At 59.8% G+C, this 27691-nt stretch overlaps 2 protein-coding genes across 5 annotated transcripts in view; one reads left to right on the top strand and one right to left on the bottom strand.

Annotated features, from left to right (window-relative positions):
* The first annotated feature begins 533 nt into the window (after positions 1-533).
* On the top strand, positions 534-27432 carry LOC119858030 (aryl hydrocarbon receptor interacting protein). 3 transcript variants are annotated; one of them, XM_043516517.1, is made up of 7 exons: positions 541-698; positions 1878-2057; positions 2951-3139; positions 3649-3825; positions 4634-4775; positions 5531-5756; positions 27412-27432. In XM_043516517.1, the coding sequence occupies exons 1-6, from the start codon at positions 600-602 to the stop codon at positions 5734-5736; spliced, it is 993 nt and encodes a 330-aa protein (XP_043372452.1). In that variant the 5' UTR covers positions 541-599; the 3' UTR covers positions 5737-5756; positions 27412-27432. The 3 variants fall into 3 exon arrangements, with proteins under 3 accessions (XP_038263772.1, XP_043372452.1, XP_038263773.1); XM_038407844.2 differs by lacking the exon at positions 27412-27432 and having other exon boundaries at positions 534-698; positions 5531-5929; XM_038407845.2 differs by lacking the exon at positions 27412-27432 and having other exon boundaries at positions 4634-4767; positions 5531-5929.
* The window catches only part of PITPNM1 (phosphatidylinositol transfer protein membrane associated 1), a 31829-nt gene continuing 12372 nt past the window's right edge, over positions 8235-27691 (bottom strand). For both annotated transcript variants that reach the window (XM_038407135.2, XM_038407136.2), the window contains exons 15-24: positions 19668-19838; positions 19066-19215; positions 14214-14362; positions 13907-14017; positions 13340-13456; positions 11115-11263; positions 10665-10814; positions 10322-10505; positions 9738-9866; positions 8235-9438 (exon numbers count right to left, since the gene is read on the bottom strand). In XM_038407135.2, coding sequence (XP_038263063.1) covers positions 9184-9438; positions 9738-9866; positions 10322-10505; positions 10665-10814; positions 11115-11263; positions 13340-13456; positions 13907-14017; positions 14214-14362; positions 19066-19215; positions 19668-19838 — 1565 coding nt within the window. In that variant the 3' untranslated portion in view covers positions 8235-9183. The remainder of the gene's footprint in view (positions 9439-9737; positions 9867-10321; positions 10506-10664; positions 10815-11114; positions 11264-13339; positions 13457-13906; positions 14018-14213; positions 14363-19065; positions 19216-19667; positions 19839-27691) is intronic.

Here is a 27691-nt window from a genome sequence, read left to right as displayed (position 1 = left end):
TAGCAGCCGTGTTAGTCTGTATTTGCAAAAAGAAAAGGAAGACTTGTGGCACCTTAGAGACTAACAAATTTATTAGAGCATAAGCTTTCGTGAGCTACAGCTCACTTCATCGGATGCAGAGGTGGTTCTGCAGTGACTTCTACCATCCTGCACAAAGCCGTGGGCACAATCTCCCCTCCCACTATGCACAACCGCTCCCTGGGAAGGGCTCTAACCCATGGCCTCGCTCCCCAACTACCAGCTCCTCTAGCTGGGAGCAATAGTTGCAAGCTCCTATCTTGCAAAATGCCCCAGGTGGGACTCCTAACCCCACAGACCCGCGGAGGGGGGAGGCACCTGGCGGCGATCGGGGGCACAAGCCAGAGTCCCTCCGTCAGTAGGATTCAGAGTGAACAACGTTCTTCCATTCGCTGTAGCGCGCGGACCTCCCGCGGCCAGGCGCCCAGAGAGCCATTCCGGAAATAACCGAGCGCCCGCCCGCGGCAGCCGAGCGGTTCCGGAAATGGCCGATCAGTTCCGGAAATAGCCGAGCCTTTCCGGAAAGCTCCGGAGCGGTCCGAGTCGGCGGCGTCGGCAGAAGCCGCTGTGCGGGAGCCATCATGGCGGATCAGGTCGCGCAGCTGCGGGCCGACGGGATCGCGAAGCGGCTGGTGCAGGAGGGCCGGGGCCCGATGCCCGACTACCGCGACGGCACCAAGGTAACCAGCCGCCCCACCCCCTCGGGACAGAGCGGGGCCGGGTTCTGGAGCGCATGCGCGGCAGGGACAGACCGTTAGAAGGGGCCTGGCGGCGCTGACAGGGGCGGGGGCGGTGACCGCGCATGCGGCAATGAGCCGGTACTATGGTGACTTGCCCCGCTTTCCAGCACCGTGTTTCTATTGGTGCTGTGTTCAGTGACGTACAACCGCTCCTGCTTGCTGATTGGCCAGCCACGCTAATGGAGGCGGGGCACGCCGAAAGTGTTGGGGCAGTGACGCTCTGTCCCAGGGAGGGGGCGTGGCCCGAGCTGCCCGCAGTGGCAGGCCCCGCCTTCTGTGGGGTGGGGCAGTGACGCGCGGGGCCCGGGGGGGGAGGGGATATTTTGGTAGGGTCGCTCGGTGTTTACAGTCTGCGGGGCCTGGCAGTGGGAGGGTGAACGGCAGCTAGAGCCCTGGGGGCAGCATGGGCCTGGCTGGGCACCGGGCCTGTCCCCCCACCCCCGAGCAGGGCTGGCACCGTGCCCAGGGCCCGTGGAGACAGAGTCGCCCAGGGTAGGGCTGGCAGAGCTCAGGCCGACGCCCCCATGCCCTGCCCAGGAGGTCAGGGCCGCGCAGTGCGCCCCAGTCCGGTGGGTGGGCTGGGCATAGGCACTGACTTCCCCTCTTTCCCCTGGGTGCTCAAGCTCCCCCCCCCCCCCGCTCCGGGGGCAGCCGGGCGGGAAGCTCTGGGAGGCAGGTGGAGGAGCAGGGACGTGGCGTGCTCAGGAGAGGGGGGGGGTGGAGCACCCACTCATTTTCCCCCATGGGTGCTCCAGCCCCGGAGAACCCACAGAGTTAGTGCTTATGGGGGTGGGCATGGTATGTAGCAGGGGTCTGCCAGGAGCACACATCCCCAAGCTGGGCACACAGCAGCCCCCAGGAGAGCGGTGCTCTGGGTGACCCAGTTCCTGCCAGGGCCCATTTCCTATCTAATAGGCTAGTAGGGGCATGGGTCTGTCACTGGGGCTTGTCAGCAAGAGCTGAGAATCCCAGTACTAGTGCCCACACCTTCCAACGCAAGCCTCCCTGCCCCGTCACGGCCACTGGGTCCTGGCGAGCAGTCACTGGCCTGTGGAGCCCCGTTGTGCTGGGTGGGGCGGGGTGTTGAACAGCCTCAGCTGTGTTTGGTCTCCTACCCAGGCCACTTTCCACTACCGCACCATGCTGTCCGATGGGGAGCACCGTGTGCTGGACGACAGCCGTGCCCGCGGGAAGCCCATGGAGCTCATTATTGGCAAGAAATTTAAGCTGCCGGTGTGGGAGACCATCCTGAGCACCATGCGGGACGGGGAGCAGGCTGAGTTCCTGTGTGACACCAAGGTATCTTCTCACCCCTGCCGGCCCCACAGCTCCCTGCATCCCCCCTCCAAGCATGTCCTTGGGGGGTGGGATGCAGGCAAAGTTCCTGTGTGACACCAGGGCCTCAACATCAGGTATTTCTGTGCTGTAACCTGAGCCTTGAGACAGTCTCTCTGGGGAGCAGCCTTCGATTTCACCAGGCTCTGAGCAGAGCCATCCACAAGGGCAGGCCATACGGCCACAATGGTTCTGAGCCTTCAGACTCACCAGGAGCTAGTCCAGCTGAGATCTGTTGGAGGCTTTTAGCCCTGTGGGGAGCCAAGCACGCAGCGATTCTAGCTGGACCCAGCCAGGGCTTTGTACTGTACGGTGTAGAGCACCTGTCTAGCAGTGTCAGCAGAGCCGCTACTCGAGATGAAAGGCAGCAGGAGAAGATCTGCCACCACAGCGACCCCACCTTCCCAAACACCACATGCTCTGCTGACAGCAACTGCGTCTGCGCCAGGGGTTCTGCCAGCGCAGCTCTGCTGGTTGGGGGGGGCTGATTTTCTCGTTCTCATAGCTGGCAGAACCTTGCAATGCAGACCAGGCCTGCCTCCCCGCAGCCCCCACTCCTCCCATCTGTGCCCAGCCCTAGCCAGACGCCTTCCTGGGCTGGTGGTTAGGAGTTACAGTGCTCCCATGTCTCTGCTGGGTCTCCTCCATTTGTGGGTGTTGATTCCAGCCCATCCTTATTAAGGGGTCTGGTTCCAACCCAGCTGGCACAGTGATCCCTCCCTCCCCCCCCCACCCCAGGAGGCCACGCAGAGTGGGCAGGTGCCCAGGGTCAGTACCACCAATTCCTGCATTCAGCCTGTGCCCCAGGATCCTCTGTGACACCCCTTTTCCCCGGTGCTGACACCCTGTCCCCCCAGCACGTGGTGCTGTACCCGCTGGTGGCGAAGAGCCTGCGGAACATCGCTGCGGGGAAGGACCCCCTGGAGGGGCAGAGGCACTGCTGCGGCATCGCCCAGATGCACGAACACCACTCTCTCGGCTACCCTGACCTGGATGACCTGCAGCAGAATCCCCAGCCCCTGATCTTTGCCATCGACGTGCTGAAGGTGGCAAGGGCCTGGAGACCCTGACCTGGGGATGGGGGGGCTCTGAGGAGTGGGGGGACCCAAGCTGGAAAGGGGGTCCCTGAGGGGTGGGGGAGCTGTGGAGAGGGGGTAGTGGGACTGGGGAGTAGTGCCAGGGGCTGGACTGGGGAGAGGGTAGTGGGATTGGGGAGTGGTGCCAGGGGCTCAACTGGGCTGGGGCTCTCCCCTTGCCAGGTGTGGTGCCTGGGGATGGGTCCACGGGATGGAGGTGGGGTGATGGATAAGGTGCCCGGGCCCTCTCAGGATGGGCGTGGTAGCCCAGGGCTGGGGCGGGGATGGGTTCTCTTTGGATGGGTGTGGTACTCCGGGGTTGGGCTCCCTCTGGATGGGCATGGTACCCTGTGGCTGGGGCGGGGCTGGGCTCTCTCTGGATGGGCATGGTACCCCAAGGCTGGGGCAGGGCTGGGCTCTCTCTGGATGGACTGGGGTGGGTGGGGTCTGGGCTCTCCCCCACTTACACAATACTGCAGGTGGAGGCTCCCGGCTCGTACCGGCAGGACCCATGGGCCATGACGGACGAGGAGAAGATTCAGGCCGTTCCGCTGATCCACGAGGAGGGCAACGAGCTCTATCGCCAGGGCAGGGTGACAGAGGCGGCCGCCAAGTACTACGATGCCATTGCCTGCCTGAAGAGCCTGCAGATGAAGGTGAGCGATGCCCCACCTGGGCATTATGTCCCTAGACACTGACCCTGACCACAGGGTGGGGCAGGGAGCTGGCTCGGTGGCTGCTCCAGGCCACTCCCACCCACTTGCTGTTCCCAAGGGGCCTGGCGTGCCTCCTTCCACGCGCTCTCCTGGGAGAGCCCCCATTAGCCCTGAGCCCTCTGCAGCTCCACAGCTCAGGGATGGGGCTTTCGGCTCCAGCTTCCCATTTCCCTGTGAGCTCCGGCAGTGAGTCCTGCTGAAATCGGCCTGCCCTGCCTCCAGGGAGCGACACCTCAGGGCGCACCTGCAGCCGGGGCCACCCAGTCAGAACAAGGCAGCATCCACATGGTGACAGCTTGGGGCAGCCAGGCCTGTGTCACATCCAGATGGGCAGAAACTGCAGCCCCTATGTCAAGGGCCCGCCTAGTGTCCATCGGGTGCTCTCTGCCCGTGTCTCTGAGCCTGGTTGCTAGCCCAGCCTCCTGCTGGGTCTGCCCCCTCTCTGGGCCGGCCCTTGGCTCTGCAGTTGGGAATGCAGGGGCTCTGGCTGAGGCCTACCGCTGACCACATGACTCCCAGCCATCCTTGTCCCAGAGGAGGAATTAACCCCTTCACCCCAGTGTGGAGCAGGTGGGGAAACTGAGTCATGCACATGGTTCATGAATATATTTCCACAATCCCCAACCGCGGGCTCCTCTGCCTCAGTGCCAGCACCAAGCCCACCTACTTGCCAGGATCCAGCCCCCGGTCTCCCCTTCCTTCTCCCCTCCCCCCTGTGCCTACGCCTCATTCCCCTCCCCCCGCGCAGGAGCAGCCGGGCTCCCCAGACTGGATGCAGCTGGACCTGAAGATCACCCCCTTGCTGCTGAACTACTGCCAGTGCAAGCTGCTGTGCCATGAGTACTACGAGGTGCTGGACCACTGCTCCTCCATCCTCAATAAGTATGAAGGTGAGGAGCTGTGTGGGACACAGCTGGGACAGCAGGGACTGAGGGGCGCTGGCAGAGCTGTGGGGGGAGCCCAGGGCTGGGCTAGCAGGGGTTGTGGGTCGGGTCTGAGGGACACTGGCAGGACTGTGGCGGGGGAGCCCAGGGCTGGGCTAGCAGGGGTTGTGGGTCGGGTCTGAGGGGCACTGGCAGGGCTGTGGGGTGGGGGAGCCCAGGGCTGGGCTAGCAGGGGTTGTGGGTCGGGTCTGAGGGACACTGGCAGGGCTGTGGGGTGGGGGAGCCCAGGGCTGGGCTAGCAGGGGTTGTGGGTCGGGTCTGAGGGACACTGGCAGGGCTGTGGGGTGGGGGAGCCCAGGGCTGGGCTAGCAGGGGTTGTGGGTCGGGTCTGAGGGGCGCTGGCAGGGCTGTGGGGCGGGGGAGCAAGGGCTGGGCTAGCAGGGGTTGTGGGTTGGGTCTGAGGGGCACTGGCAGGGCTGTGGGAGCTCAGGGCTGGGCTAGCAGCGGGTTGTGGGTCGGGTCTGAGGGACACTGGCAGGACTGTGGCGGGGGAGCCCAGGGCTGAGCTAGCAGGGGTTGTGGGTCGGGTCTGAGGGGCACTGGTAGGGCTGTGGGGTGGGGGAGCCCAGGGCTGGGCTAGCAGGGGTTGTGGGTCAGATCTGAGGGGCACTGGCAGGGTTGTGGGGCGGGGGAGCCCAGGGCTGGGCTAGCGGGTTGTGGGTCGGGTCTGAGGGGCACTGCCCCCTGCTCTCTCCCCACAGACAACGTCAAGGCCTATTTCAAGCGGGGGAAGGCTCATGCCGCCGTGTGGAATATGGCCGAGGCCCAGGCCGACTTCGCCAAGGTGCTGGCGCTGGACCCGTCGCTGGCCCCCGTGGTGGCCAAGGAGCTGCGCACCCTGGAGCTGCGCTTGCGCCAGAAGGACAGTGAGGACAAGATCCGCTTCAAGGGCATCTTCTCCCAGTAGCGGCTGGGCCAGCCCTGCGGAGCAGCAGGGTGCTGCCGGAGGGGGCTGTGCAGGGTGAGGGGCTGTGCCGACCCCGCAAGACCAGGCTGGAGCGAGCTGGCAGCTCCCCTCTGTCCGTCTGTGCTTGGCCCCCCCGTACTCCTATTCCTCGCTCCCCATGCTCTGTAGCCAATAAACTGATATTTATCCCTGGGCTCTGCCCTCCCTGCTTGAGCCAGGCCAAGGAGCCCGGAACTACTGCCATGCCCCTCTCCACCGCTTCCACATCAGTGTGGCCCCGTGCTCCCCGCTACCCCACTGCCCTGGGCACCCTGCAGCCCCTGTTGGACGGGTGTGAGCTGGGTTTGGTGCCTTGTAGCTGGTTTATCAGCAGGTCGCTGCTGATACACCATGGGGTTACCCCCACTCTCCTAATGCCCAGCAAGCAGTTCTCAGCCTGGGACTGTGGCTGCCTGTGGTGGCAAGGGACGAGATTGGTGCCCGGGCTCAGAACCCGTGGTGCCTGCAGCGCTGTCTCCTGCCTGAGCACTTGGCGCCGAGTTGAGCCCTTCACAGCACAAAAAAGGGGCCCTGGGCCCCACACCCTCTAATTGTGCTGACTTAAGGGGAAGGGGCTGGCCCTAGGCTCTGGCCCCAGACTGCCCTGCCTGGGGACAAGTGACCGGAGAAGTTCTTTCTCCTCTTCCACCTGTGTGAGGTGGGGGAAGCTCCCAAGGCAGGGCCTGGGGGTGGGGGCAGCTCCCCCCGGGTGGGCTGCAGAGAGGGTGGGGTGGGGGGAGCAGGGCTGCCTGTTAGCAGCTGATGTGTCCCAAGTCTCTAAAGTCCACCTGTGAGCATCTGGAATTGCAGTGTCGCCAGGAGCGGGGGCGGTGGGGACCGGTGGGTGCTGCAGGCTCAGGCCCTGGCACTCTTCCACCAGGTGCAGCCTGAGCTGGTGGCTGGCGTCTGCTACCCTGTGGGGAATCGTGCCCTCACTCTCAGCAGGGCTGCTTCACTCCGCTTGGGAGCACTGGTACTGCCTGCTGGGGGGTGCCCAGCCTGGCCACAAGGGGGCTGGGGGGGGGGCAGGCAAGAGGCCCTGAAGTTGACTGCCCAGGGCTGTGCATTCACGGCCTGACCGGGGCTAGTCAGGCCCGCTGTCCCCAGGGCCAGGGAGCTCAGCAAGAGCCGTGGCTCCCCCGGTGATGGCTAAGTGGGGCTTTCTGCTTAAGGGCTGATTCTCCAAGTGCCATCAAACCCCAGAGTGCAGCGAGCTGGGCTGTCAAAGTGCTGAGCTGCCCGACAGCCTTGCACAGCACGAGCCAGGACCCAGCGCAGCCCTTGTGCTGGCGGCAAAGCGGGTTCGGTGCCCACCTCACGCCCTGCAGCTGAGTCAGTGGGACTGACCAGAACGGGGCAGTTATTGAGTGAGCCAGCGCCTGTCAGCCAGTCCCAGCTTCTGCAGCCAGAGGCTTAGGGACACCCAGAGCGTGGGGCTGGGTCCCTGACTAGTAGCTTTGGTGGCTCTAGCCTCAAGGTGAGGTGGTGACTTGATTACATTCTCTGCATGGGAGAGACCTGTACCAGCGGGCTTGTCAGGCTAGTGGAGAAAGGGCTAACACGAGCCACTGGGAGGAAGTAGTGGACAGCTAAAGACCAACAGGAAATAAGATGTACATTTTAAAAGTGAGAGTAATTAACCACTGGACCAATTTACTGAGAACCGTGGCCAATGGGAGCTGTGGGGGTGGAGCCTGTAGGCATGGGATGTACGCAGAGCCCCCTGCCTGTGCCTCCACCTAGGGGCTGCAGGGACATGCTGCTGCTTCTGGGAGCCGCTGGAGGTAAGCGCTGCACGGAGCCTGCACCCCACATCCCCTCCTGCACCCCAACCTCTGGCCCTGAGCCCCCGCCCGGAGCCTGCACCCCCAACCCCCTGCCTCAACCTTGAGCCCCATCCCACCCTCCAAACCCCTCATCCTCAGTGCCACCCCAGAGCGCGGACCCCCAGCTGGAGTCCTCACCCCCTCCCCCTGCCCCAGCCCAGTGAAAATAAGCAAGTGAGCAAGGGTGGGGGAGAGCGAGTGACAGAGGGAGCGGGATGGAGTGAGCAGGGGGAGGGCCTCAGAGAAGGGGTGGGGCCTAGGGGGCAGGGCAGGATGTTCAGTTTTCTGCAATCGGAAAGTTGGCAACCCTACCCCCAGCACACGGCATTCAAACTGCAGCTCCCCCCCCCCCCCCCGCTCACAAGTGTGTGAGGAGCGGCCGTCCCATTCACTAGTGTGATTTGGTGGCTGTGGCAGACACCCGCCAATACCCCTCTTTGCTCTATCGGGTAGGCACTGGGCCATGAGCAGTCGAGATCATTTTCTTCCACGCGATAATCCCATCTCTGACAAGGCCTCACTCCCTGCTGAATAGATTATAGCTAGTGATTTTAATACTCCAGTCACATAAACTTCCCCCCTGCCGCCCTGTATTCCTCTTCCCCGCCCCCAGGGACCAGCCCTTCTTCTTTGTACCATTCTCTGTTTGTTTATTTTTACATTTTTATTTCACCTTTACACATTTTTTTAAAAAAAAAAAACAAAGAATCATGAATCCTTCTGGCTGCTCCCCCCCCAGGCCCTGCCTCCTCTGGGCTTGGCCCCTCCCTCGCTAGCTCCGACACCAACAAAAAATAAATAATGAACCCCCTGCCCCTGGGTGGGGGTGTACCGTGCCCAGCGGCGGGGGCATGGCCTAAACTCACGCCCAGGCTGTCTGGCCCTGCTTCTGGGATCCAGCATCACACAGGATACAGCCGGGGCTGGGTGCATGGGTGGGGTCTCTGTGCAGGGCGGCTGGGTCATGCAGGCTGTGGGGTACAGGAGCTGCCCAGAGATGGGCAGCTGGCCCTCCTCCCGCTCGCTGTGATGGGGACAGCAGGGTCCAGGGGCAAATGTGCCAGATCTAGGCCTTGCATGGGGGGCAGGGTGGAGAGGCCCAACCCCCTAATTCCCAGCAGCGACTCACCCTTCCCCTGGGTAACCCTGCCACAGTGCAGCCACTTGCTCCCAGAGAGCAGCATGGGCAACAAGGGGGGTCTCAGGGCTGGGCTGGCAGAGGTCTGTGGGTCAGGACTGAGGGGCACTAACAGAACTGCGATGGAGGAGGGGACCCCAGGGCTGGGGGAGGCTGTGGGTGGGGGAGGGGACCCCAGGGCTGGGAGAGCACGGGGTTTTGGGTGGCAGGCAGGCCATGCCCAAGAGAGCAGGGGGCTGTGGGTGCGGTAGGGGAGCCCAGGGAGATGGGGGGCAGGCCATGCCCAGTGCTGGGGGGCTCCTCTGCCCCCCACGCACAGTTCTCGCCCCGCACTGGGGCTGCGGTGCAGCGTGTGGTCCTGTCGGAGCGCCCTCTCTGTGCCGGACGCCCTCGTCTCCTCGTGCGGGCACGGCCCTTGCTCCAGGCCGGGAAGCCACGGGGGGCTCACTCCTCGCTCTCCAGCTTGAGGCTGATGCTACGGGCTTTGGCACGGGGCGGAGCCGGGGCGCCCCCCTCGCGCTCCGCCTGGCTCTGCCCCCGCGAGCGCAGCAGCTGGCTCTGCTTCCGCAGGAAGTCGACGGGGGCGGGGCAGCCGTAGGTGCCTTTGCCCAGTGTGGGCCGCGGTGCCCCCTTGGGTGAATGTGCCAGCGATGCCGTCTCCAGCTGGGCCAGGTGCGCCACGTAGCCCTCGGACAGGAACTGCGGACAGACGCACAGACCGAGCATGGGGACAGCTGGATGGGGGAGCACTGGGGCCCAGCCCCCACTGTCCCCATGCCATGGGCACCACTGCCTCCCACCCTTCAGCCCAGGGGCTCTGTGTCCTCTGGAAGGGGCTCCTGTGTCCCATTCCTCACGACCCTGAGCCAGCCAGTCTCCTGCCCGGGGGCCAGACCAGAGCCAGCGCCCCCTAGGGGGGAAGGCCCCATGTCCCAGTCCCTGAGCCAGCTAGTCCACTGCCCGGGGATTGCGACTTGTACCCCCTGGTGTCCGCGTACCTGGCACTGGTTCTGGAACTTCTTGACAGTGCGCCCGACGATGTAGATCTGGGTGGGCGAGAGCCCCAGGGAGCTGTAGACCGAGATGTCCTTCGTGGAGCCATAGCCAGCCACAATGGTGACCTCTGCCTGCAGCATTTGGGTACTCAGCCTGGCACCCCACCTCCTTGTACCACCCAAGACCCGCCCCCGCCTGCTGCCCGAGCTCCACCGCCTAGCACCACCAAGCAGCCTGAGCCCTGCCACCACATTCCCTAAGCCCCGCTTCCTCGTGCCACCTGAGCCATGCCCCCTTGTGCCACCAGAGCCCCACCCCCCAGCACCACCTGAGTCCCACCCCATACCCTGAGCTCCATCTCCTTGTGCCATCCCAAGTCCCACCCCCTCACACCACCTAAGCCCCACCCCTCATGCTGCACGAGCCCCGCCCCCTCGTGCCCCCCAAGCCCCACCCCTCACGCCACCCAAACCCGGCCCCCTTGTGCCACCCCCTGGCACTGAGTGAGTCCCGGCCTGGCCTGCCCCCCGCCACTCCAAAGCTCTGGCTGTGCCCTGTCCCCCGCGGCACTGGGCGCGGGCCCCACCTCGGTGCGCAGGCTCTGCAGGAAGGCAGCTTTCTGGCGCAGGGGGTCGTGGGTGAGGCCATCGCAGAAGGAGACGACGCCATGCGGAAAGTTGTGTTGCGACAGCCAGGCCACCACGCGGTGCTTCTGCATGTCGGGCCGCCCTGTCACGTAGATGATCATGTACCCCGAGTCCTGCCAGTGCCTGGGGCAACACAACATGAGCATCACGGGGGACTGTGGGGAGCTAGGTGGGGGCAGGAGCTGAGAGGACAGCAGCGGGAAGGTGGTTAGCAGGGTGGTAGGGGGTTGCTGGGCATAGGGACAGGAGGGGGAGGGTTACCCGGGGGGAGGGGGCACCTACCGCACAACGTCGACGGCGCCTGCCCGCACCTTGGGGTCGCTGCCCATGATGGAGACGCTGGCGGTGAAGGAGCCGTCGATGCTGAACACAACCGCCTCGGTGCTGCGTGCCACCACCGTTAGGAAGGCCTCGGCGTAGCTGTGATCCCCTCTGCATGGGAGCGGGGGCACATCAGGGACCAAGCGGGACATGGGAGCCCAGAGACACCCCCCCCGCCCCTGCATATAGATCTCCCCCTCCTCTGCATACACACCCTGCCAGGGGTGGGGGCTCCCGCAAGCCTTACCCAGAGGGGTCCCTGGGCTCCAACAGCTTCCCCTCACCCCTTCCCAGCACTGCTTTCCCCGGGCCTTCCCCTGAGGGCTCTCCCTGCCAGGCTGCTGGTACAGCCCCACTCCCAGTGCGTCCCTCCCCAGGATCACATGCATACGGACAGGGCGGGGGTCTCACCTGACCACCATGCGCACGGGGTACATGCCGATGCCCAGTGCCTTCTCGGGCGGGATGAGGAAGGCCAGGCGCCCGCTACTGCTTGTCACTTCGGTGCCATAGTGCAGCCACTTCCCCGACAGCGGCTGCGTCATGATGTAGATGTCCACCTGCCGGGAGCCACACAGGCGTTAACGTTGGCTCTTAACAGCCGCTGCTCCCCGGCCTGCCCGGGATCCGAGATCACCCTGTGCAGCACCCAAAAGTCCAGCTTCCCCTTGGAGTGGCCAAGACCTCTTGTCTGGAGACCCTGGCTACCTCTCTCGAGTCTAGAATTCAGCTAGAGATAAATTACAACGTTCCCAGGAACGTCGAGTAATACCTGCGAGGGATCTCCCAGCTGCTGTCAGACCCTAATCCCAAAGACTGCCCTAGTTCACTCACGGATGAGACGTCCAATTTGTTTAATCTAGCTAAGAGCCCCTGCCAGGTGACAGAGAAGAGCAGTTGCTCCGAGGCGTGAGCCAAGGGCCAGGGGAGAATAGGTAAGTTTAAGGAGCTGGGAACGGCTTGCAGGGTGACCCAAAAAAGTTCCTGAGAGCCCAAGAAGTCTCAACCAGCCAGCCCTTCCTGACGCCAGCATGCAGCCGCCTGCCTTGGGAGACAAAGCCGCCCCTCTCCTCGCCAACCCTCCGGCTTGTTCCTCCCTGGGACGCCTCAGGCCCTGGGACAAGCCTGAAGGGCGTGGCAGCAAAGGTCTCAGAGATCATCCGGGGCCGGGGCATTGGGCCCACCAGACTGCAGGGATCTGTCAGGGGTTGGTGTGCGCGCTTTGGAGGTGACCAGGGCTCTCTAGGAGTGACAGGAATTGCACAGCACCTCACCAGAGCTGGACTCTGGAACAGTAAGAGAAATTGCTCGCGAGGGGGCACTGGGCTCATTATGAACCAGGCCTGGCCATGAATCAAAGCAACATCCCTCGCTCTCTGCAATGTGTCATACACCACCGCCATCTCCTGGACAGCAGAGGAACGGAGAGCTGGAAAGCTCAGAGCAATTTGGAAAGTGGCATATAAAACCGAGGTCACCCTGGGGGGCCCCAGAGCTAGCTGCACTCTCGCGGGCAGCCTCTCCCCTCGGCCACGGTCACAGCACCAAGAGATGAACGACTCGCCCCCAGCCCAGGGTTCGCAGGAGAAGAAGAAGTGGTGAGATTTCATTTCCCCTCAGTTCTTTAACAGAAATATCTGCAGGTTGGCTTGTTGAGTGTACATGCCCTAGCAACACCTTGGGCAGCCATGTGTTGGATTTAACCTCCGTGTTTTGTGCGCTCTTCTTCGTAGGCCTGAGCATTGAACCAATCCACTCTGGGACCAATCCAGTCCCGTAGCAGTGTGACGGGCTCGAAAGACAAGCGCTTCCTTTCTCCTCGGTGAAATACTGGGCAGGAGTGTCCGTGTGTTCAGGGCGGAAGAATTGCTGAGTGATGATTATAAAGAAACCCAGGTGCTCTGCATTGCTCCTTGATCTAACCGCTCGTCCTCAACCCCACGGTACCGCCTGCAAGGCTGTGCAGGACAGAGCTGAAACGGTGGTTGTATCTACGCTCGAATGGTGCACTGCTGCTGGTATGCTAAGGTGGCTGTGGCCAATTAATAAACAGGTTGGCTGGGAATAACCGAGTGTCCAGCTGTGAGAAACGCCGTCCGAGCTGAGCGGTGATCTGAGAAAAGCCCAGTGTTAATTAGTAGCTAAGGTTCCTTGGGCTCAGTAAAAGGGGTTCTCTTCTTAGCTTCCACTGGAATATTGGCTACCAAGTGAGAGTTTTCTAATGTTTTTATGAGTCTGACGTGTGCCTCAGTTTCCCCCTGTACTTTGCATTGCTGGCCAGTGGGTGCAAAAGGGTTAAATCTGCTCTTGAGGAGAGCAGGAGACTTGAGGTATTTGTGTCACATGACTGCCAGGGTGGTGGGGAGGAATGGGTCATCGGAGGCCTGGGTGAAACCGACCCAGACCAACAGAGGGTGCAAACAGAGAACCCCAATCGACACCGAGCAGCAGGGAGGGCCAGCGGCGGGGCGCCCATGCAGACTCAGCTGGAGAGACCCAGGGCTCTGGCTTGGACTGACAGAGGGAAGGAGCCAGGAAGGGAGTCCACAGCTGCAGGGCACCCCAGGGCACTAGTGCCAGGGTTCACACTCCCAGCCCCCCTGCGGGACCCCGCCTCTCCCTCACGGTGCCGGTACCTTCTCCCCAGTCAGCGTCACCACGTCCAGGGGGCCGTACATGAAGCGCCCACTCAGCACCTGGGGCCGCCCCTCGCACACGATGATGTCGCTGGCTCGGTGGTTGGACGTCACGTTCTGCGGGGCAGAGCAGGGGGGTCAGTGGCAGCTGCTCCCCGCCGCCCGCAAGGGCTGTTGGGGTCTCTGCCTCCCACCCCAGGGGGGCCTGCCTGAGCTCAGGCAGCAAAGCTGAGGCTGAGTCCAGCGTCCCGTCCAGAGCCCTGTGCCCCAGGAGCCGAGCCCAGCCCAGCTGTGGGGGCCAATGGTGAATTGCTGACTCTGCATCACCCCAATGACATAACCCCAGCCATCAAACCCAATGACTCAATCCCCACCTCTCCGCTTGCTCCCCCCAGGCCCCTGCCCCCCTCCATTCTGCCTGGGCCCCCACTGCCCTCACCCCCACTCTCCTCAGCCCACCCCCCACAGCAGCCCCATCTCCTGCCCAGACCCCGGTCCCCCCCCATGCAGCCGCCTGCTCGGGCACAGGCCAGCTGCCGCAGCATCAGGCCAGTGCAGGCCGCGTACCCGGATCTTCACTTGTGTGCGCTTGCGCTGCCACTTCTCGCGGGGGATGGCGGGGCTGTAGCTGGAGCTCTCCTCGCACTCCGCCAGCTGGGGGCGCTCCTTCTCGATCACCTGCAATAGCAGCACGGCCTCAGCGCCCCCCACCACACGGCGACGGCCCGCGCGCCTCCCCGCCGCCAGGCACCAGCCCCCCGGCGACAGGGCCCCGGCCACTGCACGCTCCCCACCGCGCTCACGACACCCTCTGTGCCCCAGACCCTGCCCCCAGGCCCGCCGGCCCCTCCCTTCCCGGATCCCGCCGGCGCACCTGGCGCAGGATGAAGGCGACCACGTCGGAGGACTCCCAGTAGCTGGCGTGGAAGAGGTGCGGCAGGGTGACGGTGGGGAAGGCGGTCAGCGCGTCGGGGCAGTACAGGGAGTAATCAATGCGCTTGGCGCCCCACCACCGCTCCAGGACTGCGGGGAGAGCGGTGTCAGGAGACCTTGAACCCCGGCCTGGTCCTTCTGCCCGGTACCCACACTCCACATTGGACTGGTATCGCCTCCTGAGACGGGACTGGTACCCCGCTTCCTCCACCCGGTACCCCCTCCCAAAACAACCGGTACCCCGCTTCCTGCACTCGGTACCTCCCACCCCCTCCCAAAACACCCTGTACCCCGCTTCCTCCACCTGGTACCTCCCACCCCAGACCAGCCTGTACTCCGCTTCCTCCACTCGGTACCCCCTCCCAAACAACCTGTACCCCGCTTCCTCCACCTGGTACCTCAAACCCCAGACCAGCCTGTACCCCACTTCCTCCACTCGGTACCCCCTCCCAAAAACACCCTGTACCCCGTTTCCTCCACCTGGTACCTCCCACCCCAGACCAGCCTGTACCCCGCTTCCTCCACTCAGTACCCCCTCCCAAAACAACCGGTACCCCGCTTCCTGCACTCGGTACCTCCCACCCCCTCCCAAAACAACCTGTACCCCGCTTCTTCCACCTGGTACCTCCCACCCCAGACCAGCCTGTACTCCGCTTCCTCCACTCGGTACCCCCTCCCAAACAACCTGTACCCCGCTTCCTCCACCTGGTACCTCAAACCCCAGACCAGCCTGTACCCCGCTTCCTCATAGAATCATAGAATCATAGAATATCAGGGTTGGAAGGGACCCCAGAAGGTCATCTAGTCCAACCCCCTGCTCAAAGCAGGACCAAGTCCCAGTTAAATCATCCTAGCCAGGGCTTTGTCAAGCCTGACCTTAAAAACCTCTAAGGAAGGAGATTCTACCACCTCCCTAGGTAACGCATTCCAGTGTTTCACCACCCTCTTAGTGAAAAAGTTTTTCCTAATATCCAATCTAAACCTCCCCCATTGCAACTTGAGACCATTACTCCTCGTTCTGTCATCTGCTACCATTGAGAACAGTCTAGAGCCATCCTCTTTGAAACCCCCTTTCAGGTAGTTGAAAGCAGCTATCAAATCCCCCCTCATTCTTCTCTTCTGCAGACTAAACAATCCCAGCTCCCTCAGCCTCTCCTCATAAGTCATGTGCTCTAGACCCCTAATCATTTTTGTTGCCCTTCGCTGTACTCTTTCCAATTTATCCACATCCTTCTTGTAGTGTGGGGCCCAAAACTGGACACAGTACTCCAGATGAGGCCTCACCAGTGTCGAATAGAGGGGAACGATCACGTCCCTCGATCTGCTCGCTATGCCCCTACTTATACATCCCAAAATGCCATTGGCCTTCTTGGCAACAAGGGCACACTGCTGACTCATATCCAGCTTCTCGTCCACTGTCACCCCTAGGTCCTTTTCCGCAGAACTGCTGCCGAGCCATTCGGTCCCTAGTCTGTAGCGGTGCATTGGATTCTTCCATCCTAAGTGCAGGACCCTGCACTTATCCTTATTGAACCTCATTAGATTTCTTTTGGCCCAATCTTCCAATTTGTCTAGGTCCTTCTGTATCCTATCCCTCCCCTCCAGCGTATCTACCACTCCTCCCAGTTTAGTATCATCCGCAAATTTGCTGAGAGTGCAATCCACACCATCCTCCAGATCATTTATGAAGATATTGAACAAAACGGGCCCCAGGACCGACCCCTGGGGCACTCCACTTGACACCGGCTGCCAACTAGACATGGAGCCATTGATCACTACCCGTTGAGCCCGACAATCTAGCCAGCTTTCTACCCACCTTATAGTGCATTCATCCAGCCCATACTTCCTTAACTTGCTGACAAGAATGCTGTGGGAGACCGTGTCAAAAGCTTTGCTAAAGTCAAGAAACAATACATCCACTGCTTTCCCTTCATCCACAGAACCAGTAATCTCATCATAAAAGGCGATTAGATTAGTCAGGCATGACCTTCCCTTGGTGAATCCATGCTGACTGTTCCTGATCACTTTCCTCTCCTCTAAGTGCTTCAGGATTGATTCTTTGAGGACCTGCTCCATGATTTTTCCAGGGACTGAGGTGAGGCTGACCGGCCTGTAGTTCCCAGGATCCTCCTTCTTCCCTTTTTTAAAGATGGGCACTACATTAGCCTTTTTCCAGTCATCCGGGACTTCCCCCGTTCGCCACGAGTTTTCAAAGATAATGGCCAAGGGCTCTGCAATCACAGCCGCCAATTCCCTCAGCACTCTCGGATGCAATTCGTCCGGCCCCATGGACTTGTGCACGTCCAGCTTTTCTAAATAGTCCCTAACCACCTCTATCTCTACAGAGGGCTGGCCATCTCTTCCCCATTTTGTGATGCCCAGCACAGCAGTCTGGGAGCTGACCTTGTTAGTGAAAACAGAGGCAAAAAAAGCATTGAGTACATTAGCTTTTTCCACATCCTCTGTCACTAGCTTGCCTCCCTCATTCAGTAAGGGGCCCACACTTTCCTTGGCTTTCTTCTTGTTGCCAACATACCTGTAGAAACCCTTCTTGTTACTCTTGACATCTCTTGCTAGCTGCAGCTCCAGGTGCGATTTGGCCCTCCTGATATCTTTCCTACATGCCCGAGCAATATTTTTATACTCTTCCCTGGTCATATGTCCAACCTTCCACTTCCACCTCCACTCGGTACCCCCTCCCAAAATAACCTGTCCCCTGCTTCCTCCACTCAGTACCCCCTCCCAAAACAACCTGTACCCCGCTTCCTCCACCTGGTACCTCCCACCCCAGACCGGCCTGTACCCCGCTTCCTCCAGTCGGTACCCCCTCCCCAAAACAACCTGTACCCCACTTCCTCCAGTCAGTACCCCCTCCCAAAATAACCTGTACCCCACTTCCTCTACTCGGTACCCCCTCCCAAAACAACCTGTACCCCGCTTCCTCCACCTGGTACCTCCCACCCCAGACCGACCTGTACCCCGCTTCCTCCGGTCAGTACCCCCTCCCAAAATAACCTGTACCCCGCTTCCTCCACTTCGTACCTCCCACCCCAGACCGGCCTGTACCACGCTTCCTCCGGTCAGTACCCCCTCCCACAACAACCTGTACCCCGCTTCCTCCACCTGGTACCTCCCACCCCAGACCGGCCTGTACCCCGCTTCATCCAGTCAGTACCCCCTCCCACAACAACCTGTACCCTGCTTCCTCCACCTGGTACCTCCCACCCCAGACCGGCCTGTACCCCGCTTCGTCCGGTCAGTACCCCCTCCCACAACAACCTGTACCCCGCTTCCTCCACCTGGTACCTCCCACCCCAGACCGGCCTGTACCCCGCTTCCTCCAATCAGTACCCCCTCCCACAACAACCTGTACCCCGCTTCCTCCACCTGGTACCTCCCACCCTAGGCCGGCCTGTACCCCGCTTCCTCCACTCAGTACCCCCTCCCCAAAACAACCTGTACCCCGCTTCCTCCACTTGGTACCCCCTCCCAAAATAACCTGTACCCCACTTCCTCCACCTGGTACCTCCCACCCCAGACCGGCCTGTACCCTGCTTCGTCCGGTCAGTACCCCCTCCCACAACAACCTGTACCCCGCTTCCTCCACCTGGTACCTCCCACCCCAGACCGGCCTGTACCCCGCTTCCTCCGATCAGTACCCCCTCCCACAACAACCTGTACCCCGCTTTCTCCACCTGGTACCTCCCACCCCAGACCGGCCTGTACCCCGCTTCCTCCACTCGGTACCCCCTCCCCAAAACAACCTGTACCCCGCTTCCTCCACCTGGTACCTCCCACCCTAGGCCGGCCTGTACCCCGCTTCCTCCACTCAGTACCCCCTCCCCAAAACAACCTGTACCCCGCTTCCTCCACCTGGTACCTTCCACGCCAGACCTGCCTGTACCCCGCTTCCTCCAGTCAGTACCCCCTCCCCAAAACAACCTGTACCCCGCTTCCTCAACTCGGTACCCCGTCCCAAAACAACCTGTACCCCGCTTCCTCCACCTGGTACCTCCCACCCCAGATCGGCCTGTACCCCGCTTCCTCCGGTCAGTACCCCCTCCCCAAAACAACCTGTACCCCGCTTCCTCCACCTGGTACCTTCTACCCCAGACCGGCCTGTACCCCGCTTCCTCCACCTGGTACCTCCCACCCCAGACCGGCCTGTACCCCGCTTCCTCCAGTCAGTACCCCCTCCCCAAAACAACCTGTACCCCGCTTCCTCCACCTGGTACCTCCCACCCCAGACCGGCCATGTACCCTGCTTCCTCTGCCAGGTACTCCCTTCCAAGACCGGCACCCCCTCCCCAAATCAGCCCTGTACCCCACTCCCTCCACTCAGTACCCCCTCTTCAGACCAGCTCTGCACCCTGCTCCTTCCACCTGGTTCCCCCATCCCCGGCCTGTTCCCTACCCCTTCACCTTCTGCACTGCTCCCCCCTACCCAAGACCTGCCCCATGCTCTGCCCCTTCCACCTTGTGCCCCTCATCTCAGACCTGCCCCTACCCCTCATACCCTGGCCTACACCATCCACCCTTGAGATGCCCCCTACCCCTCAGCTGCCCTGCAGCCTCCCACCCCAGACCTGCCCCTACCCCTCACCTCCTGCCCTACACCCCCCACCCCTGACCTGCAGCCTGCCCCTCACACCCTGTCCTGCAGTCCAGCACCCCAGACCTTCTGTCTTGTACCCCCCTTAATGCTCCGTCCCCCCGACACCCTCACGTCACTCTTGCTGGCGCTGAGGGGGGTAGGTAACGAGCTCGGTGGGCGGGGGAGGGGTCGCACTCACTCTTGACGACCTCGCTGGTGCTGGAGGGGGCGGGGGGCTCTCCTGTCTCGCTGCCTCTCCAGAAGCCTCCAAAACAGCTGGTAGGGGTGGTGGGAGCTGCCAGCTCCAAGTCGCCCAGGAAGAGGGTGGAATGAGTCTGCAGGGCCTCAGCTGAGCCCGGGAGAGAGAGAGAACAGGGTGAACACAGCAACCCCAGGCACTCTGCGCCCCACAGTCCCCTGGGAGACGACCGAGAGGGGACCCCCCCCATCTTCACTGTCCCCGAGGGACAACCCAGAGGGGACCCCATATCCCACCACCACCCTGAGAGACAACCCAGCGGGGACCCCCAAACCCCACTGTCCCAGCCCCCCACTGTCTCCTATTGACCCCCTGAGGGACATCCCAGAGGGGCCCCCTTAACCCTCACTGCCCCCCTGAGGGACCCCTAACCTCCATTATCACATCCCCCACTTGCCCACCCCAAGGGGACTCCCAGAGGGAACCCCCAAACTCCATTGTCCCCCCCTTACCCCACAATATTATCCCCAGCCCCTGGGGACCCCATGCTCCCAATGAGACTGTCCCAAAGGAATCCTGTCCCCCCCGTTCCCAGCCCTTACCCAGCAGTGCCGAGGTGCCATCGCCCAGTGGGTATTTCTGGTAGCGAGGCACGCCCAGGGGGGGCACGGCGTGGAAGGCCTTGGCCAGCAGGGGCTCCAGGCGCGAGGCGCAGGGGTCGGCTGCGTGGAACAGGTTGTAGATCTGCTCACAGACCGGGCGCATCTGGGCCACTGCAGGGACAGGGGGGTTAAATGCCTGTGCCGGGGGTAGGGGGCAAGGGGTTAGTGAGCTATGCAGGGGAGGGGTCAGCCCCTGCACCTTGGTTGTAGGGGAAGTGCGGGGTGAGCAAGCAATGCAGGAAGAGTCACCCACTGAGTGAACAATGCAGGGGAGGGGAGCAGTGATGCAGGGGGGCAAGCGATGGGGGCAGCAGCCCCTGTGCCTAGAGGAGATGTGAGCAATCCAGGGGGCGTGAGCACAAGAGGGGAGAGAGGTCCCTGTACCTGGGGGGGATGGAGGGGGGGCAAGGCAGGGGGAACAAATGTTTCAGGGGGTGGGATCGGCACCTAGGGGAATGAGGGGGCCCCCTCTCTGTTGAGAGCCACGGGGAGAAGCAGGGTTGCCAGATGCCCTGTCTTGGAGCAATGGAGCTGGCCCTAGCTCAATAAAGGGGACACCCCAGAGGTGTCTGTATAAAGGCTGGAGCAAAGCAGAGACCCTGGAAATCTGTGCCAGCTTGGTGTCAGCGGTGGGTGTCATTTCCCACAACAAGTGGCCCCGGCAACAGAAACAAGCTGAGAACAATTTGCCAAGGGCCGTGGTGGGTTCTCCAGTGTTTAAATCAAGATGGGATGTTTGTTCTAAAAGCTCTGCTCTAGGAATCATTTTGGGGCCGGTCTCTGGCCTGTGCTAGACAGGAGGTCAGACTAGCGGATCACAACGGGCTTTTCTGGCCTGGGAATCCAGGAATCTATGAAAAAAGAAACGGCAGGAGAAGTGACATCTAAACGACTCCCCATGAGGGAGATGGCAGAGCAGTGCAGGCACTGGGAGGCCTGCTCCAGGACCATCTGGCAAAGAACCCTGGTTCCACCCCAGGCGAGGTTCTGAGCGGCCCAATCCACCACTTGCAGGGAATGGAGACCCAGACGCCCCAGAGGAGAGGTGAGAGGCCAAGGGTGACAGCCGCAGCGGCCCCAGCCCAGGAACTAGAGCAGGCCAAACTGGAGCTGGAAGCAAAGGGCCGGCGTCTGGGGCTGCAGCGGCAGGAGCTGGCTGAGCAGGGCAAGCAGCCAAAAAGAGCAGGGGAAGCAGGCCCTGGCAATGGAGGCCTGAGAAGCAAGAGGCTGTGCGGCAGAGAGCTCAGGGGGCCAACTCCACTGGGAGAGAGATGCCGGATTGGTGACCCTGTTCAAGGTGCATCCTTTCCCTCCGAGGCAGCCTGTGAACCGGATCCCCCTTCAGGCGGGCTGCGTAGCCATGTGGCCAACTGGGAGGGGCTGATGGGGGGATTATGAACAGTCCCAAAAGGAATCTTTTCAGAAGGTGGCTACCAGCCTGGGGCCCACAGCACAGCCCCCCCCCCAACCTCCCGCCCCCCGCTCAGGGAAGAAAAACATCCTGGTGGTGGCGTTTGTCACCACTTGCTACCCTGAGCAGTAGGCTTCCCCAGCAAGGCAGTTACCAGCCAGGGGGCTAATTTCATGTCAATCTTTCTCTGGTGCTTGTGGGTCATAAGAACAACCACACTGGGTCAGACCAATGGTCCATCTTCTGACAGTGACTGGTGTCAGATGCTTCAGAGGGAATGAACAGAACTGGGCAATTATCATAGAATATCAGGGTTGGAAGGGACCTCAGAAGATCAACTAGTCCAACCCCCTGCTCAAAGCAGGGCCAATCCCCAATTTTTGCCCCAAATCCCTAAATGGCCCCCTCAAGGATTGAGCTCACAACCCTGGGTTTAGCAGGCCAATGCTCAAACCACTGAGCTATCCTTCCCCCCTTGTGATCCATCCCCTGTCATCCAGTTCCAGATTCTGGTGGCCAGAAGTTTAGTTGCATCTCTGACTAGCTTGGCTAATAGCCAGTAATGGACCTACTCTCCTGATGGATCTTATCTCATTCTTTTTTGAACCCACTTATACTTTTGGCCTTCACAACATCCCCAGCAATGAGTTCCATGGGTTGACCGTGCATTGTGTGAAGTACTTCCTTGTGTTTGTTTCAAACCTGCTGCTTATTAATTTCATTGGATGACCCCTGGTTACGTTATGTTATGTGAAGGGGTAAATAACACTTCCCTATTCACTTTCTCTACACTAGTCATGATTTTATAGACCTCTATCACATCCTCCCCTTAGTCAAAATAGTCCTTATCTTTTTAATCTCTCCTTGTATGGAAGTTGTTCCATACCCCTAAGCATTTTTGTTGCCCTTCTCTGTACTTTTTCCAATTCTAATATATCTTTTTTTCAGATGGGGCAACCAGAACTGCGCACAGTATTCAAGGTGTGTACGTACCATAGATTCACATAGTGGTATTATATTTTCTGTCTATTCCTTTCCTAATGGTTCCTAACATTCAGTTTGCTTTTTTGACTGTCGCTGCACATTGAGTGGCTGTTTTCAGAGAACCATCCACAATGACTCCAAGATCTCTGTCTTGAGTGGCAACACTTAATTTAGACTCTCGTCATTTTGTATGCACAGTTGGGATTAATTAGCTGGTGGCCAGAGCTAATTTTCTTGTTTTCTTTCTCAGCTCTTCCCCAGAGGAGGGTGAAAGGGCTTGAGGGTACCCCACAGGAAGGAATTCCCAAGTGCTCCTTCCTGGGTTCAAAAGGTTTTTTTTTTTTTTTTTGCTTTGGGTGGTGAAGAAACAGATTAACAGAGCCAGAAGGGTACCCAGAAGTCACCTACTACAGGACAGGCCCAACAAAGAAAGTAACAGAACGTCACTAGCCATCACCTACAGCCCCTAACTAAAACCTCTTCAGCACATCATCAAGGCTCTACAACCTATCCTGAAGGACTATACCTCACTCTCACAGACCTTGGGAGGAACATGTTGTGACTGAGTGGGCATTGTCTGTACTATTTGTATGAATCATGCCCATGCCTCAGTTTCCCTCATATTTTGCAAGGCTACCCAGTGGGAGGATGAAAGAACTGTTTGCTCTCAGGCAGGTGAAGAGACATAGGTATGAATGGCACCTAGCGGTCTGAGCCGGGATGGGTCACTAAAAAGGACTGGCTGAGGCCAACCCCATATCAACAGAGAATCTATGAAGAAAATGGAAAGCCAACCACCAGGACTGTGACACCTAGCAATCTGAGGGACGTGGATTTCCCCACCTCTCAGCAGGGAAGCTGAGCGACCTCTTCCAGCTGGAGAACAAAGGCCTGGCAAGGTGGGAGGTGGGGATAAGAGTCGGCTGCTGGAAGGAGTCGGGGCTCTCGCCCGGGATGTGATTAACGAGGTCAGACTCAGAGACAGAGCTTGAACCATGGGGTTCACTACAGCTTGGCTGGGCCCTGGGCTGACCGACCTGTGCTAACCTAAGGGCCTCCTATGCTGTGTTCCAGCTGACTAATAAACCGGACTGTTCTGACAAGGCTGTGTGAGTGTCACCGCAAATGCTTGGTGAGGTGCATTAATCCCTGGTGACTGGGCAATGGGGATAGTGTCGGTCAGAGGGGGCCCCCTCTGAGATGTCCCTCAAGGGGGCACACTGAAGGGGTTCCCCCAGAGACTCTTCCAAAGCTGGGGATGTAGCACTGAGCCCGTGGCTGCGTGACACATGGCCCAGGAGTGAAGGAGGCAGGAGTGACTGTGCAGGGCGACAAGTGTAAAGTGGGGCTCGCAGAGATGTCGTGCCTGGGCCACAAGGTGGGGAGCAGCAGCACAAGGTCAGACCTGCCAAGGTGGAGGCGATTAGAGACTGAGCCGCTCCCCAAACCAAGAACAGGCCCAGGCCTCGATTGGGATGGCAGGGCACTACTGGAGGTTTGTGCTCCACCCTAGTGCCCTAGCAACTCCCATAACCAAACTGTACAAGCAGGGGGAGCTGGACAAGGTGGTCTGGCCGAGCAGTGCACTGAAGGAGGCTCTAAGCCCAGACTCAATACGGGTGAACCCAGACTTTGCAAACTAGGATGAGTTACCTCAGACACAGGGCTGGGTGTGGTGCTGATGCAAGCCAGTGCTAAGGAGGAGAGACACCCGATTGTACCCTTGAGCAAGGAACTACTACACCAGGGGACAGAGCTGTGTCACCCCGGAAAAAGGAGGTCTGGCCAGTAGGTGGGCCCTGAAGAAGCTGCCGTCGTATCTGTTTGGGCAGCAGCGTACTGTGTGTACTGACCATTCACGTCTCATCTGGCTACAGCAAATGAAAGGGTTGAACGCTGAGTTGTTAAGATGGAGTCTGACAATCTGGAAGAGATTCACATGAAGGGGGAATGTGAATGGTACTGCTGACACATGGTCCTGAAAGGAGAGGGTCCAACTTCCCTTGGTCATTAGGGTGGAGGGGGGGTCTCCTGGGAAGAGGGTGCAACATGGAGAATGCAGGAACATCTATAATGTCTGCATGAATAATATACGTGACTCAATTTCCCGGCTCACTCTCGATGGCCCCAAGCACACTGGCTGTGAAGGGGTTGCCTTTCCCCTCTGGGGACCAGACAGGTGAAGGGGTGCTGCTGGAGGCACTATCCCCAACTATCCTCCAATAAGAGGAGGGAGGGCCCAGCGACTGGATGTGGTTCCATGAATGCCTGGCAGCCAACGTGAGGGGACGTGGAACCAGCGCAGCTGTGACCAGGGACAGAGACTCCCAGTGCATCACAAATTGAATAAAAAGAAAAGGAGTACTTGTGGCACCTTAGAGACTAACAAATTTATTAGAGCATAAGCTTTCGTGAGCTACAGCTCACTTCATCGGATGCATCCGATGCATTCGCTGTAGCTCACGAAAGCTTATGCTCTAATAAATTTGTTAGTCTCTAAGGTGCCACAAGTACTCCTTTTCTTTTTGCGAATACAGACTAACACGGCTGCTACTCTGAAACCTGACAAATTGAATATGAGCCCATGCCAGGATGCAGCTGATGGCTAATGTCATTCTGGGGTGCGTATGTGTGACGGAGGGAGAATTTTCCATACATATTTTGTATGAATACTATGTGTGCCTCAGTTTCCCCCATACGCTGCATTGTCACCTGGGGTGTGGGGACGATTGTTTACTGTCTGCGAGGGCAGGGGCTTCGAGATGCAGGTGTGACTGACACCTGCCTGTCTGGGGTCTGGCCCAGCTCAATGGAGAGTCTGTGAAGACAATGGCAAATCCAGTCACAGGACATTTGGTACTTAGCAACTCATGACAATGGATAGCCCACCCCTCTGCAGAAAGCCAGCCCTGTTTCTCCAGCTGGGGAACAAAGATGGAGGAGGAGCCAGCTGGGACCTGCCAGGAACTTGAACAGAGGACAGAGATCAGAGTAGCAGCCGTGTTAGTCTGTATTCGCAAAAAGAAAAGGAGTACTTGTGGCACCTTAGAGACTAACAAATTTATTTGAGCATAAGCTTTCGTGAGCATTCAGTGGGCATCCGTTGAAGTGAGCTGTAGCTCACGAAAGCTTATGCTCAAATAAATGTGTTAGTCTCTAAGGTGCCACAAGTACTCCTTTTCTTTTTTAGAGGACAGAGAGGAAGCCAAGGGGGACACACCGCTTGGCTGGGGCTCTGGGTAACCAGAATGCTGTAACTTTCTTTTCGCTATGCTGCATTCCAGTTGACTCATAATCCCTGCTATCTTTACAGACACTGCAGATGCTTGGGGGGGTGGGGTGGGGGGTTGTGTGTGTGTGTGTCTATGTCCCTAGAGGCATACAAGTCTCTCTGAGGTGTCCATCCCAGCAGGACTCACTGAACAGAGCTCAGTCAGTTCTGGGCTCCGCACCTCAGGACAGATGTGGATAAACTGGAGAGAGTCCAGAGGAGAGCAATGAAAACGGTCAAAGGTTCAGAAACACTGGCCTGTGAGGGAAGGTTGAAGAAACTGGACATGCTCAGGCTCGAGAAACGAAGACTGAGGGGGGACCTGATAATGGTCCTCAACTATGCTGAGGGCTGTTATAACCAGGACTGTTCTCCACACCCACTGAAGGTGGGCAAAGAGCAACGAGTTTAACCTGCAGCAAGGGAGACTGAGGCTAGGTATTAAATGGGCCTTTCTAACTCTAGGGCCGAAGTGGGAATTCTCTGCAGTATTTTCATAGATACTAAGGTCAGAAGGGACCATTCTGATCATCTAGTCCGACCTCCTGCACAGCGCAGGCCACAGAATCTCACCCACCCACTCCTATGAAAAACCTCACCCATGTCTGAGCTATTGAAGTCCTTAAATCATGGTTCAAAACTTCAAGGAGCAGAGAAGCCTCCCTCCAGTCAACCATGCCACATGCTACAGAGGAAGGCAAAAAAAACCTCCAGGGCCTCTCCAATCTGCCCTGGAGGAAAATTCCTTCCCGACCCCAAATATGGCAATCAGCTAAACCCTGAGCACATGGGCAAGATTCACCAGCCAGATACCCAGGAAAGAATTTTCTATAGTAAATCAGATCCCATCCATCTAATATCCCATCTCAGGGGATTTGGCCTATTTACCCTGAATATTTTGAGGAGTGATCTGCACAGCAGGGACTGATTTGTCATGGGGCCGGTACCCAATGGGGGCAAAAGGGTTAAGCTGCTCCTGGGGCAGAGCAGGGGACCCGAGGTGTTGTGTCACGTACCTCCCTGGGGTGGTACGAAGTGGGTGCGGTGGGGTAAAGGACTGTCTGAAACTGACCCATTCCACAAGAGCCCCAAGGACCGAACAACTGACACCGATCCAGGGAAGCTGGCAGGTGGCACACGTGAGCTCAGCAGGGCTCTGCAGGAGCCGGACAAGGGACTGAAAGTTGGCACATGGCTGGGATAAGAGCTGGCTTTTGGGGAGACTCAGCAGCTCTCACCTGCGATGGACAAAGACTGGAGAGAGAGCCAGCAAAGGGCTCGTAGGGCAGCTCAGCTTGGGGGGGGCCATGACCTGACCAGTTGGACGGTGTCTTAACCTGTCTTTCTATCTGTGGCCCTAAGGGCCTCCCTAGGCCAAGTCCCATCATAACCAGACACTGTTCTGAAAAGGCTGCCACGTGTCACTGCAAACACTGGCTTGGGGGGCACTGGGCCCCGAAGAGCAGCCAGGTCTCTCCCAAGGGTGTGGCTCAGTGGGATGCACCAGGCAGAGCTCACAGGGTGGAGCAGGAGGGCTGGAGCCCAGAGGCTCTGTCTTGGAGGTGGTGAGGCCGCGTGGCTGGCCCTGGAGGAAGGGTGAGACCCCTGGGGGGCTGTTGCACTCAAGGGTTCCTCTGAGGGACAGTTTACAAGCCGGGGGGCAGCCCACATCCCTGCAGGTGGGACAAACTCCGGCTGTCAGGGATGGTTTAGATTTACCTGGCCCTGTCTCAGTGCGAGGGGACAGAGTTGACCTCTCGAGGCCCCTTCCAGCCTGACACTACTATGATCAGAGCGTGGCCGTCCAGGGCACGGGCAGGGGCAGTGGACCCCAAAGGCTCTGGGCAAGGGCAGGGAATGGGACTGTGATGAAGTTTGGCTTCCTCACGTGGCCCCAAGTGGCCTCCAGCGGCCTGCCAAATGCGGATTGTAGGAGAGGGCATGCTCTCTCCCTGCAGATCCCTGTGGGGCCCATTGCTCTGCCAGGGACCTGAGCTCACATGGACCCGCTGGGGACCCCCGGGGAGAAGCAGGGCCCAGTCTCAGGGGCTGAAGCCACAGGCCTAGCCCTTGGAAAAAGCTGAGCCGAGGGCCTGGCGCACTAAGGATACGGCGACACAGGCATGGCTGTGGGTTTTGTTACCCTCACGCTGGGTAACAGCCAGGGCATCAAAGCCCTGGAAATCTGTGCCGGGGGCAGTGCCTGCGCTGGGGGGAGTGCAAGTGTGTGTGTGCAGGGGGTAAGTGCCTGCGCCAGAGGAGCGTGGGGGGGTCAGCGCTGGAGGAAGAGAGGAGGCC

Source organism: Dermochelys coriacea, chromosome 6 (assembly GCF_009764565.3).
Source record: "Dermochelys coriacea isolate rDerCor1 chromosome 6, rDerCor1.pri.v4, whole genome shotgun sequence".
Taxonomy (NCBI): Eukaryota; Metazoa; Chordata; order Testudines; family Dermochelyidae; genus Dermochelys; species Dermochelys coriacea.
The sequence above is the reverse complement of the archived record's forward strand: the minus strand, read 5'-3'. Positions and strand labels throughout refer to the sequence as shown.